Source organism: Mobula hypostoma, chromosome 1 (assembly GCF_963921235.1).
Source record: "Mobula hypostoma chromosome 1, sMobHyp1.1, whole genome shotgun sequence".
In the NCBI taxonomy this organism is placed as follows: domain Eukaryota; kingdom Metazoa; phylum Chordata; class Chondrichthyes; order Myliobatiformes; family Myliobatidae; genus Mobula; species Mobula hypostoma.
In genome coordinates this window covers 188,301,526-188,319,991 of record NC_086097.1, presented here as the reverse complement: position 1 = coordinate 188,319,991, position 18,466 = coordinate 188,301,526, and the positions used below count along the sequence as shown (strand labels likewise).

The 18,466-nt window shown below is 41.3% G+C and overlaps 1 protein-coding gene across 1 annotated transcript in view; it reads right to left on the bottom strand.

The window, feature by feature from the left end:
* Nucleotides 1-18,466, bottom strand: part of LOC134348340 (cyclic nucleotide-gated cation channel beta-3-like) — a 163,520-nt gene that overhangs the window by 18,035 nt on the left and 127,019 nt on the right. The window contains exon 16 of the mRNA XM_063051588.1: nucleotides 13,023-13,141. Within this exon, the coding sequence (XP_062907658.1) occupies nucleotides 13,023-13,141 (119 nt within the window). The remainder of the gene's footprint in view (nucleotides 1-13,022; nucleotides 13,142-18,466) is intronic.

Genomic DNA, 18,466 nt, shown 5'->3' with positions numbered 1-18,466 from the left:
GGGACATATCAAAAACACCATGCCTGCAACATTCGACACTCACCAATATGCTTACCAACAGAACTGATTTATGACAGATGCCATAGCATCTGCCATGCTCCTGGTCCTGATACACCTGGAAAACAAGGACACTGATGTCAGAATGCTGTTTCTCGTTTTCAGTTTGGCACTGTACACTATTGTCCCACAGATTTTGGTGAACAAGCTGCTACTTCTTGGTCTAAATACACCGCTGTGCAACTGGGCGTTGGATTTCCCAACCAACAGACCTCCGTTGTCAGGGTGCACAACTGCTCCTCCCTCCCCATCATCCTCAACATGGCTGTGTGCTGAGCCCACTACTGTAACACTCTGCTCACACATGAATCCGAGTAATCACATCGCCAAGTTCGCCGATGACACAACAGTGACAAGATTCATCTCCAACAATGATGAGATGGCCTACACAGAGGAGGTGGAAGAGCTCAAGGCCTGATTCCAGGCAAATAACCTCTTCTTCAATATCAACAAGACAAAGAAGATGGTTATTGACTTCAGAACAACTCACACCGCTCACACCCCTCTTTACATTGGAGGCAGTGGAAACTGCAAGTAGTTTCAAACTCCTGGGAGTGCACATTTTGCATAACCTCTCATGGTCCAAGAACACATCCTAGACAATCAGGAAAGCTCATCAATGCCTTTATTTTCTGAGGAGGCTGTAGAGAGCTGGACAGTGCATATTTTTACTCATGTCCTTCTAGAGGTGCTCGATAGAGAGCATCCTAACATGCTGCATTACTGCATGGTACGGAGACCACACTGTGGCAGGCAGTAAGGCTCCACAATGGGTAGAGAAAACTGTCCAATGCATCACCAACATCATCTTACCCCTATTAGGGGGCATGTATACAGATAGGTGACAGAAAAGGGCAAGTAACATCACGAAGGATCCTACTCACCTTGCTCATGGATTGTTTGTCCCACTCTCATCAGGGACGAGGCTCTTTTGCATCCACTCCAGGACCAACAGACTCAAAAACAACTACTTCCCCCAAGCAGTGTCGATCAACACCTCCACCCATGAACCCACCCATCCACACCCCCCACCACCACCACTTTATCATTTCCTTTCAGACTCACTTTATGTTCATACACGCCTGTGCCAAGTGTCACTGTATGGACACACAATCAATTTATGTATATAAGCTATCTTATGTATGTATATTTATTATTGTGTTCTTTATCTTATTTTGTTCTGTATTGGATCTGGAATAATAATTATTTTATTCTTCTTTACAGTTGTATACTGAAAGTGACATTAATCAATCTTGAATCTTGAAGTAATAACATGGGAGGTGAAGGGGATAATTATAGCTCAGATAACTTGAATGTGGCCTGTATGAGTTTACTTAATCTAGTCCTAGTCAATTTTAGAGTACAGTTCTTTTTCACTTTTTCACGGACAAACCACACATTATTTTGAAGCTATTAGAATAATTCCCACTTAAAGGACAACTTTCTCTCTGAATGGAAGTTGCTGAAGTAGGAGTTGAGGTAGATGGATGGATAATATTCAGATGTGCAAGTTAACATCTGGAAGTCATCTGCGTTCACCTCATCTGTACTGCCCTGACCAGATGCTTCCTGGTAAGAGAATAAGACCACTGTCACTGGCACAATTAATAGGGAGACAAGAGACTGCAAATGCTAGAACCTGGAACAACAGACTGTCTGCTGGAGGAGTACAATAGGTCGAGCAGCATCTGCGAGGGGAAAGATCTGGGGCTTATATCCAAAATTTTGAATGATAACCTTTTAACTTAATTACACTTTGAGGACAAATGGCATAAAGAAGTTTGACTGGGTAGTTACAGAGCACTACCACTTTGATTGTAAAATCACCTTGCACCCAATACTTTGTCTCATGTGACCCACTTTAAATATATTCTACTGTTTACCTCCCCCTCTTCCTTAACAACCAAGTCAACACTAATTTTGCCTTTTTCTGATTCACTGTTGATTTCATCTGACTTGCAATGAAAATGTGAAAGAACTTGACTTATTTTTCTAGGCTCTTAAGGTAAAATATAAATTGAATTTGTTGAATGTTAAGTGATCATTATGATTATTCGAGAAGTATGTGGTGGGGTTGAGGAAAATCTATTGTAATTTTCAAGAACGAGTTGTCTGGAAATGGTTGGAAAGATAACATATAATAAAGTATTTTCCTGTCTGTTATTGGTTGTATTCTCTTGCTATCCATCTATTCTACCTCCAAATAAAAACTGTTATTTCCCTTTCTATGTCAAAATTACATGAAAAGTTAACTGAAATTCAATGATAAAATTAAATAGATTACATTGTGTCTAAATGGAACTCTACATATTTCATACAATCAGTATTATTTTCAGTAAAAATTCCTTTAAGAGTTAGCATTCTTTTTTCCAGTGACAATTGACAGAGTATGATTTGATTTACAGGTATATGTAGAATTAGCTAGACATCCATTATTGTAACCAATCATCTCTTTCTTTTCAGTTATTCCCTAAATAACAGCATGGACTCCATGTTTCCAGAGGCACAAAAACCCAGACATTACCTCTATTTCCAAGAGTTATAACGTATTGTATGAGCAAAAATTGAATAGATTTTGCTTGTTCCCGAAAGCCTTATCATAACCGAATTAAACTTGTAATTAATCATGTCCTCTCAATATTTTACTGGTATTTACAAATTTAATCAATGACAATTATAAACCATGAGCGGATGAAGGGCTGCATCTGACTCTGATGGAAAAAGCAAAATATTGTGCAAATCCTAGGATTATATACTAGGGTCATGGTGGGAAGTGAGGAAATTAAAGGTAAGTGCAGTTTTATATGTGTGGAGAAAGGCTCTCCTGTGGTTACAATTTTCAAAGCTTCTTCTGAGTAATCAACAGTCTGATCATTACTCATTAAATATTTCCACATCACACATTGCTTTTCAGCTTCCAGTAAAATGAATGAGTTAATTTAGAAGGTGATATTAGAGTTAAACCTGAATACATTAACCCTGATTTTAATCAAGATGAATGTTGGAAGTGTCATTAATCTTTGATAACAAGCTGGAAATATGTGATTATGTTCTGTGCATTTAGGGGACATGCAGTGGATTGTTTACAGGATTGCTTTATGTCAGTGTTGGGACAGTGGAAGAGCAATGGTTCTGAGACCCTTCTCCGGGTGGGAACTAAGTGAACTTTACGTTGTTAAGGGTTGTCTTTGTCACCATTGCTACACTGGTGCTAATTTACCACCATTCCCTTCCTCCTATATGTTGTTCTAGACCTAGTGGTAGCCTCAAGGCACTAGGAACCTGTGAGTTATATAGATAGTGAATATATTGAGAACAGCAACACACACAAGCTGCTAGTTTGTGTCTTTTGCTTAGATTTCCAGCATCTGCAGGTCTTCTTTTGTTTGATATTGAGAATAGCATCATGTTGTATGTGGTGGACTACATGCAATAACAATAATAAAGAAAAAGTAGCCACTCACTTCTTTTCTTCATGATTTCCAGCATCTGCAGATGCTCTCTTGTTTGTGATTCCTTGTAATAAATTGATTGTATGAGTGTGCACTTGGATCAATTGAATCTAATGGTTATGCTAAATGGTAACGGGAACTAAGCTGCTACTTTCATGAGTAAGCTTTGGCTGCCTTTCATGAGAATTCTGAGGCTTTACTGGTTAGTCATGGTGCCACAATGTAAAAAGGAAGTTCTTATGTCGAGCAGTGCCCAATGGCCAAGGTAAGTGAGGGTACCACTATCACTGTAAGTCAATTGATATTAGCCACAATTGATACTGTATATTTTAATAGTGTGATTGAGGTTCTGTGGGAACAATGGAATATATTATCTTTGCAAGTTACACTCCAGAAGGGAATAAGTTCAATTTGCTCTCATCTATAAGTTCTAAGGCATAAAACTGTGCTGGTTCTAGCCAAGCAGAATGCACTGATTCTTCTCCACTATGATCCAATAAGGCCAATGCTGCCATCCTATGAAGCACTGGCTTAAATTAAAGCAAAGGTGTAGATTTGTCTGCCAATAAGAAGAATGGCAATGAGTGCGTGATTGATTTTTAACTTCATAAAACACGGCCACATGCTTCTGAAGGGTACTGTTTTATACATTCATGGATACAAATTTGATGTCAGAGCCAGAATATAGTGAAGGGCATCATTACTGACTGCACAGGACAATATTCCAAATGTCAGAATCAGAATTAGAATCAGGTTTAATATCACAGTAAAATGTCCTGTAATTTGTTGTTTTGCAGCAGTACATTGCAATACAAAGAAATAAATTCAACAAGTAGTGCAAAAGGAGAGGAAAAAGTAATGAGGTAGTGTTCATGGATTCATTATCCATTCAGAAATCGAATGGCAGAGGGGAAGAAGCTGTTTGTAAAATGCTGAGAGTGTGCCTTCAGGCTCCTATACCTTCTCCTTGATGGTAACAATGGGAAGAGGGCATATCCTGGTAGATGGAGGGCCTGAATGAAGGATGTCACATTTTTGAGGCATTGCCTTTTGAAAGTGTTCTCGATGCCTGGGAGGACAGTGCCCATGATGAAGCTGGCTGAGTTTACAACTTTCTTCAGCTTTTTCTGATCCTGTGCACTCGCCATTCCATACCAGATGCCGACCAGTGAGGAAGTCAAGGATCCAGTTTCAGAAGGAGATAGAGAGGTACAGCTTTTGGAACGTGTTGATTAGATTGTGTTGAACACTGAGCTGTAATCAACAAAAAGCAGCCTAACTTGGGTATTGCTATTGTCCTAGTGACTCAAGGCCGAGTGGAGAACTACTGAGATTCCACCCGTTATGTCAGGATGATGCTTATTAACTAGAGCTCAGCATTTAACACAATCATTCGCACAGTTCTGATTAAACCTGGGCCTCTGTACCTCTCTCTGCAACTGGGTCCTTGACTTCCGAACCCGTAGACCACAATCTCTGCAGACCGGAAATAACATCTCCACCTCACTGACAATCAACACCAGTGCATCTCTGGGATGTGTGCTTAGCCCACTGCTCTACTCTCTCTACACCCATGACTGTAAGGTTAGGCACAACTCAAATGCCATCTATAAATTTGTTGACGATGCAACCACTATTGGCGGAATTTCAGATGATGACAAGAGGGCGTACAGGAGTGAAGTATATCAGCTAGTTGAGTGGTGTCCCAGCAACAACCTCGCACTCAACTTCAGTAAGACCAAAGAACTGATCGTGTACTTCAGAAAGGTTAAGACAAGGGAACACATACCAGTCCTCATAAAGGGATCAGAAGTGGAAAGAGTGAGCAATTTCAAGTTCCTGGGTATCATTATCTCTGAGGATCTAGCCTGGACCCAACATGTCAATGCAGCTATAAAGAAGGCATGACAGCAGTTATATTTCATTAGGACTTTGAAAAGATTTGGCATGTCAACAAATACACTTGAAAACTTCTACAGATGTACCATGGAGAGCATTCTAACTGACTACATCACTGTCTGGTATGGGGGAACCCACTACACAGGGTTGAAATAAGCTGCAAAGAGTTGTAAACTTCGTCAGCTCCATCATGAGGACCAGCCTCCATAGTATCCAGGATATCAAGAAGCGATGACTCAGAAAGACTGCGTCCATCATTAAGGACTCCTAATGCCCAGGTCATTCCTTCTTCACATTGCTACCATCAGGAAGGAGGTACACAATGTGAAAGCACACATTCAATGATTCGGGAACAGTTTCTTCCCCTCTGCCATCTGATTTCTGAATGGACATTGAACCCTTGAATACTAACTTACTACCTTTTTATTCCTATTTTGCACTACTTATTTAATTTAGCTATTTAACTATTTTATGTATATTGCATTGTAGTACTGCTACAAAATCAACAAATTTCATGACATATGGTGGTGATATTAAACCATTATGATTCTGACCTATTGTAGTGATAGGCAAATTGCAGCAGGTCCAGGACCTTGCTTAGGCAGGAGTTGATTCCGAACATAACCAACCTGTCAAAGCACTTTTTCACAGTAGATGTGAGCGCCACTGGATGATACTTATTGGGGCAGCTCACCCTACTCTTCTTAGGCACTGGTATGATTGTCGCCCTTTTGAAGTAGTGTGAACCTCCAACTGCAGCACTGAGAGATTGAAGATGTCCTTGAACACTACAACCTGTTGGTTGACACAGGGTTTCAGAGCCCTATCAGAGTCTGATGCCTTGTGAGGGTCCACTCTCCTGAAAGATGTTCTGACATCGGCCTCTGAGACAGAGATCACAGTGTCACCAGACGATACGGGGATTCACACAGGTACAGTTTTCTTCTCACTTTCAAAGCGTGCATAATAAGCATTGAGCTCATCTGTGAGAGTGAAGCATCACATCAATTTATGATGTTAGGTTCCACATTGTAAGAAATAATGTCCTGCAACACCTGCCAGAGCTGACATGCATCCTATTCCATCTCTACCCACAAACAGATTTTTTTTTGCTCTTAACATAGCCTTCCATAGATTGTACCGAAACTGCTTGTATAGTTCTGGATCAATGAAGAGTTTAAAAGTGAGAAGAGTTTAAAAGGAGATGGTAATTTCTTCAGCGGTTTGATCGGGGCACAATGTGATAGATAGGAGCTATAGGCAGGTAGTCACACCGGGGCCTGGGGAGACAGGTAAGTGGGTAACAGTCAGAAGAGGGAAGGACAGGAGTCAGAGGCTAGAGAGCACCCCTGTGGCTGTCCCCCTTGACAATATGTACTCCTGCTTGAGTACTGTTTGAAGGGGGGGGGGGCGGGGGACAGCCTACCTGAGCAAAGCAACTGTGGTCGTGCCTCAGGCACAGAGCCTAGCCCTGTGGCTCAGAAGGGTAGGGAATGGAAGAGGATGGCGGCAGTGATAGGGGACTCTATAGTTAGGGGGTCAGACAGGAGATTCTGTGGATGCAAAAAAGAAGCACAGATGGTAGTTTGCCTCCCAGGTGCCAGGGTCCAGGATGTTTCTGATCGCATCCACGATATCCTGAAGTGGGAAGGAGAACAGCCAGAGGTCATGGTACATATTGATACCAACGACATTGGCAGAAAAAGGGAAGAGGTCCTGAAAGCAGACTGCAGGGAGTTAGGAAGGAAGCTGAGAAGCAGGACCACGAAGGTCGTCATTTCGGGATTATTGCCTGTGCCACGTGACAGTGAGTATAGGAACAGAGTGCGGTGGAGGATAAATGCATGGCTGAAGGATTGGAGCAGGGGGCATTGGATTCAGATTTCTGGATCATTGGGACCTCTTTTGGGGCAGGTGTGACCTGTACAAAAAAGACGGGTTGCACTTGAATACAGGGGGGACCAATCTCCTGGCGCGGAGGTATGTTAAGGCTATAGGGGAGAGTTTAAACTAGAATTGCTGGAGGGTGGGAACCGAATTGAAGAGACGGAGGAAGAGGCAGTTGGCTCACAAATAGAGAAAGCTTGGAGACAATGCGAGAGGGAGCATAGGTAGGTGATAGAGAAGGGACGCGCTTAGACTGATGGTTTGAGATGTGTCTATTTTAATGCAAGGAGTATTATGAACAAAGCAGATGAGCTTAGAGTGTGGATCAGTACTTGGAGCTATGACGTTGTGGCCATTACAGAGACTTGGATGGCTCAGGGGCAGAAATAGTTACTTCGAGTGCCAGGCTTTAGATGTTTCAGAAAGGACAAGGAGGGAGGCAAAAGAGGTGGGGGCGTGGCACTGCTGATCACAGATAGTGTCATGGCTGCAGAAAAGGAAGAAGACATGGAGGGATTGTCTACAGATTCTCTGTGGGTGGAAGTTAGGAACAGGAAGGGGTCAATAACTCTACTGGGTGTTTTTTATAGACCACCTAAGAGTAACAGGGACATCGGGGAGCAGATTGGGAGACAGATTCTGGAAAGGTGTAATAATAACAAGGTTGTTGTGGTGGGAGATTTTAATTTGCCAAATATCTATTGGCATGTTGCTAGAGCGAGGGGTTTAAATGGGGTGAAGTTTGTTAGGTGTGTTCAGGAAGGTTTCCTGACACAATATGTAGATAAGCCTACAAGAGGAGAGGCTGTACTTGATCTGGTATTGGGAAATGAACCTGGTCAGTTGTCAGATCTCTCAGTGGGAGAGCATTTTGGAGATAGTGATCACATTGGAGAGGGATAGGAACAGACAACTTAGGAAAGCGTTTATATGGAGTAAAGGTAAATATGAGGCTATCAGACAGGAGTTTGGAAGAATAAATTGGGAACAGATGTTCTCAGGGAAATGTACGGAAGAAATGTGGCAAATGTTCAGTGGATATTTGCGTGGTGTTCTGCATAGTTTCGTTCCAATGAGACAGGGAAAGGATGGTAGGGTACAGGAACCATGGTGCACAAAGGCTGTTGTAAATCTAGTCTAGAAAAGAAGAGCTTATGAAAGGTTCAAAAAACTAGGTAATGATAGAGCTCTAGAAGATTATAAGGTTAGCAGGAAGGAGCTTAAGAAAGAAATTAGGAGAGACAGAAGGGGCCATGAGAAGGCCTTGGTGGACAGGATTAAGGAAAACCCCAAGGCATTCTACGAGTATGTGAAGAGCAACAGGATAAGATGTGAGAGAGTAGAACCAATCAAGTGTGACAGTGGAAAAGTGTGTATGGAACCGGAGGAGATAGTAGAGATACTTAATGAGTACTTTGCTTCAGTATTCACTATGGAAAAGGATCTTGGCGATTGTAGGGATGACTTACAGCGGACTGAAAAGCTTGAGCATGTAGATATTAAGAAAGTAGATGTGCGGGAGCTTTTGGAAAGCATCAAGTTGGATAAGTCACCAGGACTGGACGAGATGTACCCTCGGCTACTGTGGGAGGTGAGGGAGGAGATTGTTGAGCCTCTGGCGATGATTTTTGCATCATCAGTGGGGATGGGAGAGGTTCCGGAAGATTGGAGGGTTGTGGATGTTGTTCCATTATTCAAGAAAGGGAGTAGAGATAGCCCAGGAAATTATAGATCAGTGAGTCTTACTTCAGTGGTTAGTAAGTTGATGGAGAAGATCCTGAGAGGCAGGATTTATGAACATTTGGAGAAGCATAATATGATTAGGAATAGTCAGCATGGCTTTGTGATAGGCAGGTCATGCCTTATGAGCCTTATTGAGTTTTTTGAGGATGTGGCTAAACACATTGATGAAGGTAGAGCAGTAGATGTAGTGGATATGGATTTCAGCAAGGCATTTGACAAGGTAGCCCATGCAAGGCTTATTGAGAAACTAAGGAGGCATGGGTTCCAGTGGGACATTGCTTTGTGGATCCAGAACTGGATTGCCCACAGAAAGCAAAGAGTGGTAGTAGATGGGTCATATTATGCATGGAGGTCGGTGACCAGTGGTGTGCCTCAGGGATCTGTCCTAGGACCCCTACTCTTCGTGATTTTTATAAATGACCTGGATGAAGAAGTGTGGGGATGGGTTAGTAAGTTTGCTGATGACACAAAGGTTGGAGGTGTTGTGGATAGTGTGGAGGGCTGTCAGAGGTTACAGCGGGACATTGATAGGATGCAAAACTGGGTTGAGAAGTGACAGATGGAGTTCAACCCAGATAAGTGTGAGGTGGTTCATTTTGGCAGGTCAAATGTGATGGCAGAAGATAGTATTAATGATAAGACTTTCAGCAGTGTGGAGGATCAGAGGGATCTTGGGGTCCAAGTCCATAGGACACTCAAAGCTGCTACGCAGGTTGACTCTGTGGTTAAGAAAGCATACGGTGCATTGGCCTTCATCAGTCGTGGGATTGAGTTTAAGAGCTGAGAGGTAATGTTGCAGCTATATAGGACTCTGGTCAGACCCCACTTGGAGTACAGTGCTCAGTTCTGGTCGCCTCACTATAGGAGGGAAGTGGAAACCATAGAAAGGGTGCAGAGGAGATTTACAAAACTATTGCCTGGATTGGGGAGCATGCCTTATGAGAATAGGTTTGGTGAACTCGGCCTTTTTTCCTTGGAGCGACAGAGGATGAGAGGTGACCTGATAGAGGTGTTTTAGTTGATGAGAGGCATTGATCGTGTGCATGGTCAGAGGCTTTCTCCCAGGGCTGGAATGGCTAGCATGAGAGGGCACTGTTTTAAGGTGTTTGGAAGGAGATACAGAGAGATGTCAGGGGTAAGTATTTTAAACAGAGAGTGGTGAGTGCGTAGAATGGGCTGCTAACAACAGTGGTGGAGGTGGATACGATAGGGTCTTTTAAGAGGCTCCTGGACAGGTGCATGGAGCTCAGAAAGATGAGGGCTCTGGGTAACCCTAGGTAATTTCTAATGTAAGGACATGTTCGACACAGCTTTGTGGGCCGAAGGGCCTGTATTTTGCTGTAGGTTTTCTATGTTTCTATGTTTCAATGAAGATTTCAAATGGTTTTTCTTAGTTAGCCTGAACACTGTTGGTTCTGGCTGTTTAATTTTTAGATTACACTGTTTACCTGTTATTTTCTTTGCAGTTTACCAATTAATTATCTGCTTGTATTTTATATAATTACTTATAAAGAGGTAATTTCTTTGCTCTGCGTTATTTGAATAGGAATTATTTCATTGTTTATTTCTTATCTACAAATGTGAATGGAAGTTTTCCTTATCTATGGCTATAATAATAACTGACCATAAGGCAGTGGCGTCTTGGCTTTTAGTCTCTCCCTTCACTTAGTAGACCTTTATCTCTGCCTATTTTCAATTTTACTTTGTTATATCAACGCTTAATATCAAATGATCATGAAGCTAGAAGTTTTACGCATCTTTCCTGCCCTCTGAAAGAAACTTGGATTTAAAACATCAGAATCCAACAACATGTAAAAGAATGACAAGAATGTCAGGATTACTCCAAGAATCCATCAGTTAGTTGCTCATCTCAAGCCCTGCTTCTATACAAACAAGCCATGGTGAGGAATGTTGAGAGTGCATCATACAATCAAAATATGGATGTACTGGGTTGGCTGCCAGTTCTTACACCTACATCTGAGACACAAACAGCAAATGAGATTATACATTGCAGGATAATTGGAACATACTGTAGTCACGACCCAATAGCTTGCTTCTGCATTCAGTGTGTGTACAAATACATAGAATACCACAGCCCACAACGTTGTGCTGACCTGTTAATCTACTCTAATTTCAATCTAACCCTTCCCTTCTACATAGCCTCAATTTTTCTATCCATGTGTCTTTCTAAGAGTTTCTTAAATGCACTTAATATATCTGCATCTAATATATCCAGAATGGATGAGGAGAATATGAATATGGTACATTGCTGTCACATTACAGAAACAGGTCTGAGCTTTGCTTCCAGAATACTGTGATCCTCCAGTTTAATTGCAAGGAAAGAATAGCTATCCTAAAGAATACAATTGAAACAGATCTTTCATCAAGGATATTTTCAAATTTTTTTTTCTTGGGTAGCCTGAACATGTAAAAGAAAGACAACTATGTCAAGATCTTTCCAAGAATCCACCAGCTCCTCATCTTAAATCCTGTTTCTATGCAAACAAGCCATGGTTATGAATATATGTGGATTTTGCAGATCTATTTATGGAAAAATAACCGTAATTATCATAAATGCATATTCAAGGTTGATGAAGATATGGATAATACTGTACAAACACCATCTTCAATTACCAGAATTTTCTTTGCAAAAGATAATCATTAGAGTTGCAATGAAGGTAGTTTCAATAGTGCTGAATTTGCTTAATTCTACAGCAGGAGTGGAATCAGTCATATGAGCATACTGCCATATCACTCAGCCTCATGCTGTTTGCCAGTTTAGACTACAAAAGGTAGACCGAGAATGATGACAGAGGTGAAATTATGTCAAATTACACACCTCATATTTTACCAGTGGAACACATCAGACTCCACCAGCCAGATACCTGCTGAGTTTTTGAAGGAAAGACATGTCAAACACACTTGCATTGTGAAACCAGAGCTAAGTGCATTTAAAACAGATGAAGGACAAGGAACAATGTAAAATTTATTTTGTAGTTTGTATAAAACAATGGTTGTATTTTTGATTGTACTGGACCTTTCCTATTTGTAGTTTATCTCTGAGTTATGGTTTGAAGCATTACCACGACCACCTACTCCACTAAACATCATTGTCATCAGCTCAACCAGCTGAGTATATTGAGCCTGAAGTTTCCTTGCCTTTTACTGTGTCCTACACAGCAATGAGGTGAAATGCTGCCATCCAATGGTGATGTTCCATTGTGATCTGAGTTACTCCATTCATGTAAGAAAACTGCATTAAGTTTATTTGGAGAGCATAATACCAGGATTTTCTACTCTCATATCCCTACTTAACCTTTCCCCACCCCCAGTCTACATTTGTTGCTTTTGTAGTTTTATTTTTCAATTTTTTTGTATGTTTTTTTTTAACTTCTTTGTGACTTTGTAAATGTTAATCAAATAAGAACACAAATGAGCTATGGTAATCTCAGGGACTGGAATTCCATGCAGATCTTTGTACTGATCCAGTCTATGTTAATACATTTGAAATAACTTCATATTGTATTTTCAACGATGAAAGAAAAGGTGACAAATCAAAAAGCTTACAGATGTGGGACACTCTAACAATAAATTTGGTCTTCTTTTGTTTGTGTATTCATTGGACCAATTGAATAGTGTTGCTTGGATAATCCTCCTCTTCCTTTTTTGACTTTTGTCAAACTTTTCCCCCTAATACATTGCAATATTTACTTGAGATTTAGTTGGCCCTTTTTAATATCAAGTTTGAGGAAGCATGTGAAATATATAGATCTGCTATATGTGTTTTGAACTGATTTCAATGAAAATATTGCGGCTGGTTTGGCAGAGTTTAACCCCATTCCAGTACTAAACTCACACCTCACCCCATCTTTTCTATTAATATCAAGCAATGTATTATTTTGAGGCAAGATAAAAACTATTTTCTCATTAAACATGCAAGGCATTTAGTACTGTAAATCAATTCCTCAGCAGTCAGACCATTACCTGATTTCTCCAAATACAGATCCAGCCTTCAAGGTCACCAGAATTGTTTTACCGTCTGGTCCACCAAGCACTTGGACCTGTCCCGACTTGATGATGAACATTTCTTTTCCTATATCTCCCTGAAGTGCACAATATCAGGTTCAAAGTCAATTGTTGTTTTCACACTACCTGATCTTTTATGTAAGAATTTCAAATTGCAACTAATGCAAAATATTGTGGATGTTACAAATAAATAAAAACAGAAAATATTTGAAACACCTAGCAGTTTGGGTAATGTCCTTGGTGAGAGAAACTACAGCTCATTCAGCCCTGGCCCTAACATTTCTGAGTCAAAGGTTTTATGGGTTCAAACCTTATTTCAGATAATCCAGTTTGATATTACAGTGAAGCGCTGAAAGACACTGTGGTCCCATTTACTTGGCCGTTTGGGTGATAAAGCTAAGCATAAAGGAAGAGGAGGGCAGTAGTAATAGGGGACTCAATAGTTAGGGGTCAGATAGGCGATTCTGTGGATGCAGTCCGGAGACCCGGATGGTACTTTGCCTCCCTGGTGCCAGGATGTGCCTGATCGCGTCCAAGATATCCTGAAGTGGGAGGGAGAGGAGCCAGAGGTCGTGGTACATATAGGTACCAATGACATAGGTAGGGAAATGGGAGAGGTCCTGAGAGGAGAATATAGGGAGTTAGGAAGGGAGTTGAGAAAAAGGACCGCAAAGGTACTAATATCGGGATTACTGCCTGTGCCACGCGACAGTGAGAGTAGGAATGCAATGAGGTGGAGGATCAATGCATGGCTGAGGGATTGGAGCAGGGGGCAGGGATTCAAGTTTTTGGATCATTGGGACCTCTTTTGGCACAGGTGTGACCTGTACAAAAAGGACGGGTTACACTTGAATCATAGGGGGACCAATATCCTGGCGGGCAGATTTGTGAGGGCTACTGAGGTGACTTTAAACTAGAATGGTTGGGGGTGGGAATCAAATTCAAGAGACTAGGAGAGAGGAGGTTAGTTCACAAATAGAGAAAGCTAGTAGACAGTGTGTGAGGGAGGATAGGCAGGGGACAGAGATCAAGAGCACTCAGACCAAAGATGTAGGGGACAAGGAAGAAAAAGATAACAAAGTTGTTTGCACCATTAGAGATAAACAGAGAGTAAGAAGTGGATTGTTTCTTAAATGCATCTATTTTAATGCTAGGAGCATTGTAAGAAAGGTGGATGAGCTTAGAGCATGGATTGATACCTGGAAATATGATGTTGTAGCTATTAGTGAAATGTGGTTGTAGGAGGGGTGTGATTGGCAATTAAATATTCCAGGATTTCATTGCTTCAGGTGTGAGAGAATAGGAGGGGCAAGAGGAGGAAGTGTTGCATTGCTTGTCAGAGAAAATATAACAGCAGTGCTCTGGCAGGATAGATTAGTGGACTCATCCAGGGAGGCTATTTGGGTGGAATTGAGGAACAGGAAAGGTGTAGTGATGCTTACAGGGGTGTATTATAGACCACCTAGTGGGGACCGAGAACTAGAGGAGCAAATTTGTAAGGAGATAGCAGATATTTGTAGTAAGCACGATGTTGTGATTGTGGGAGATTTTAACTTTTCACATAGAGACTGGGAAGCCCATTCTGTAAAAGGGCTGGATGGTTTGGAGTTTGTCAAATGTGTGCAAGATAGTTTTTCGCAGCAATACATAGAGGTACCAACTAGAGAAGGGGCAGTGTTGGATCTCCTGTTAGGGAATGAGATAGGGCAGGTGACGGAGGTATGTGTTGGGGAACACTTCGGGTCCAGTGATCACAATACCATTAGTTACAATATAATTATGGAGAAGGATAGAACTGGACCCAGGGTTGAGATTTTTGATCGGAGAAAGGCTAACTTTGAGGAGATGCGAAAGGATTTGGAAGGAGTGGATTGGGACAATTTGTTTTATGGGAAGGATGTAATAGAGAAATGGAGGTCATTTAAAGGTGAAATTTTGAGGGTACAGGATCTTAATGTTCCTGTTAGGTTGAAAGGAAAGGTTAAAAGTTTCAGAGAGACATAGCTTTCAAGGGATATTGGAAACTTAGTTCAGAAAAAGAGAGGGATCTACAATAAATATAGGCAGCTTGGAGTTAATGAGGTGCTTGAGGAATATAACGAATGTAAAAGGAATCTTAAGAAAGAAATTAGAAAAGCAAAAAGAAGATATGAGGCTGCTTTGGCAAATAAGGTGAAAATAAATCCAAAGGGTTTCTACAGTTACGTTAGTGGCAAAAGGATAGTGAGGGATAAAATTGGTCCCTTAGAGAATCAGAGTGGACGGCTATGTGCCGAGCCAAAAGAGATGGGGGGAGAATTTGAACAATTTCTTTTCTTCGGTATTCACTAGGGAGAAGGATATTGAATTGTGTAAAGTAAAGGAAACAAGAAGAGTAGTTATGGAAAGTATGACGATTAAAGAAAAGGAAATACTGGCGCTTTTAAGGAACATAAAAGTGGATAAGTCTCCGGGTCCGCACAAGATATTCCCTTGGACCTTGAAGGAAGTTAGTGTGGAAATAGCAGGGGCTCTGACGGAAATATTTCAAATGTCATTAGAAACGGGGATGGTGCCGGAGGATTGGTGTATTGCTCATGTGGTTCCATTGTTTAAAAAGGGTTCCAAGAGTAAACCTAGCAATTATTAGCCTGTGAGTTTGACGTCAGTGGTGGGTAATTTGATGGAAAGTATTCTTAGAGATGGTATATATAATTATCTGGATAAACAGGGTCTGATTAGGTACAGTCAACATGGATTTGTGCGTGGAAAGTCATGTTTGACAAATCTTATTGAATTTTTTGATGAGGTTACTAGGAAAGTTGACAAGGGTAAAGCGGTGGATGTTGTCTATATGGACTTCAGTAAGGCCTTTGACAAGGTTCCACACGGAAGGTTAGTTAGGAAGGTTCAATCGTTAGGCATTAATATCGAAGTAGTAAAATGGATTCAGCAGTGGCTGGATGGGAGACGCCAGAGAGTAGTGGTGGATAACTGTGTGTCAGATTGGAGGACGGTGTGTTGTGGTGTGCCTCAGGGATCTGTACTGGGTCCAATGTTATTCGGCATATATATTAATGGTCTGGATGATGGGATGGTAAATTGGATTAGTAAGTATGCAGATGATACTGAGATAGGTGGAGTTGTGGATAATGAAGTAGGTTTTCAAAGCTTGCAGAGAGATTTAGGCCAGTTAGAAGAGTGGGCTAAAAGATGGCAAATAGAGTTTAATGCTGAAAAATGTGAGTTGCTACATTTTGGTAGGACTAATCAAAATAGGACATACATGGTAAATGGTAGGGCATTGAAGAATGCAGTAGAACAGAGTGATCTAGGAATAATGGTGGATAGTTCCCTGAAGGTGGAATCTCATGTGGATAGGGTGGTGAAGAAAGCTTTTGGTATGCTGGTCTTTATTAATCAGAGCATTAAGTATAGGAGTTGGGATGTAACGTTGAAATATAAGGCATATAGGGCATTGGTAAGGCCAAATTTGGAGTATTGTGTACAGTTCTGGTCACCGAATTATAAGAAAGATGTCAATAAAATTGAGAGAGTACAGAGGAGATTTACTAAAATGTTGCCTGGGTTTCACCTCCTGAGTTACAGAGAAAGGTTGAACAAGTTAGGTCTTTATTCTTTGGAGCGTAGAAGGTCAAGGGGGGACTTGATAGAGGTGTTTAAAATTATGAGGGGGATTGATAGAGTTGACGTGGATAGGCTTCTTCCATTGAGAATGGGAGAGATTCAAACAAGAGGACATGAATTGAGACTTAAAGGGCAAAAGTTTAGGGGTAACATGAGGGGAACTTCTTTACTCAGAGAGTGGTAGCTGTGTGGAACGAGCTTCCAGCAGAAGTGGTTGAGGGAGGTTCGATGTTGTCATTTAAAGTTAAATTGGATAGATATATGGACAGGAAAGGAATGGAGGGTTAAGGGCTGAGTGCAGGTTGGTGGGACTAAGTAAGAGTAAGAGTTCAGAATGGACTAGAAGGGCCGAGTTGGCCTGTTTCCGTGCTGTAATTGCTATATGGTTATATAAGAGATTCTATGGATTTTGGAAATCTTGAGCATTACACACAGAATGCTGGAGGAACTCAACATGTCAGGCAGCATCTATGGAAGGGAATAAGCTGTCATTATGAGGGGTCTCCACCAGAAATGTCAACTGTTTATTCTCCTCCGTAGATGCTGCCTAACTTGGTTTGCTTCTCTAGCATTTTGTGTGCGTTGAATGATAAAGATCCCAGAATCCGTGCTTGAAGGAGAACTTAGTATTCCATTGGTGAACAAGCTGACATTCATCTGTAAACACTGATTAATTGCTGTTTGTGAGTCTTTGTTTTGTGTGCAGTTGTCACATTTATTTACAAGATATAATTTGTTGGTCACAAAGCAATTTCACCTTGAGAAGATGAAAGTTGCTTTTTAAATGCAATTCCTTTATTTTCTATGTAGAAGTTACTTGAATTGTCAATGAAAAATGATGCAAAAATATTTAACTCATTATCGCAAGTTCTTAAATACAGTATTGTCAATTATTATGGGTAGCTTAAATCACAACCACCCACATGTACGAGTATATGCTTACAGCAGGGGTGTATGTATATGTTATATTAGGGTATATGGGATGTCCAGGAAGGGACAGCACCTCTGGTGAAGGGACTTGTGTCCATTCTGGGGCAGCTCACTCACTTTTGGTCCCCAGCAGATACTCAGCTCTCACCTGTGGCTTCAAGTATCTGTCTGTATGCAACAGCAGACACACCCCAGTGCACTCCTTCAACAGGTAAGCTAAACCAGGTGAGGGTAGCTGGAGGGCCTCATACTCCGGTGGGACTGGGACATGTCAGTTCTAGCATGTGAAGTCAGCTTCGGTGGTCTGAGTGGATGAGATCAATAATGAGATCTAGTGGCCAGGACGGCAGATCTGCAATGCTTTGTGGAGAGGAAAAGGCACGACGAGGCACAGAGGAAGTCATGGTCATCCTCTGCAACCAAGGAAAACCCAGTCTGAGGTCTAGAGACTGGAAATGCCCCAGTGCAATGGCTTTTCCACTTTAAAAACTCTCCCACACAGGTTTCTTGTCATCCTCAGATATAACAGACAACAACCATGTACATGTTAATGATTGGGGAAGTCTAGGAACTCAGACTTGGAGAAAGCTTGTTTTTACAAGGAAGCTTTTGTAACAACTTTAGTGCAGTATTACTGTACAAATTAGACCCTAAGGCTGTATTGAATAATGGAAAAGCTCCCAGCTATGGGACATTCAATCTAGAAATGGAATTCTTGGAACCAATTAACATGCAGTCCAGGCAGTACAAATGTAAACAGATAATTTAAGGCAATGGTTTGAGGACAGAGATAGAGAAACTGAACCATAAAATTGAATCATCTTGGTCCAGAATGAAATGGAACA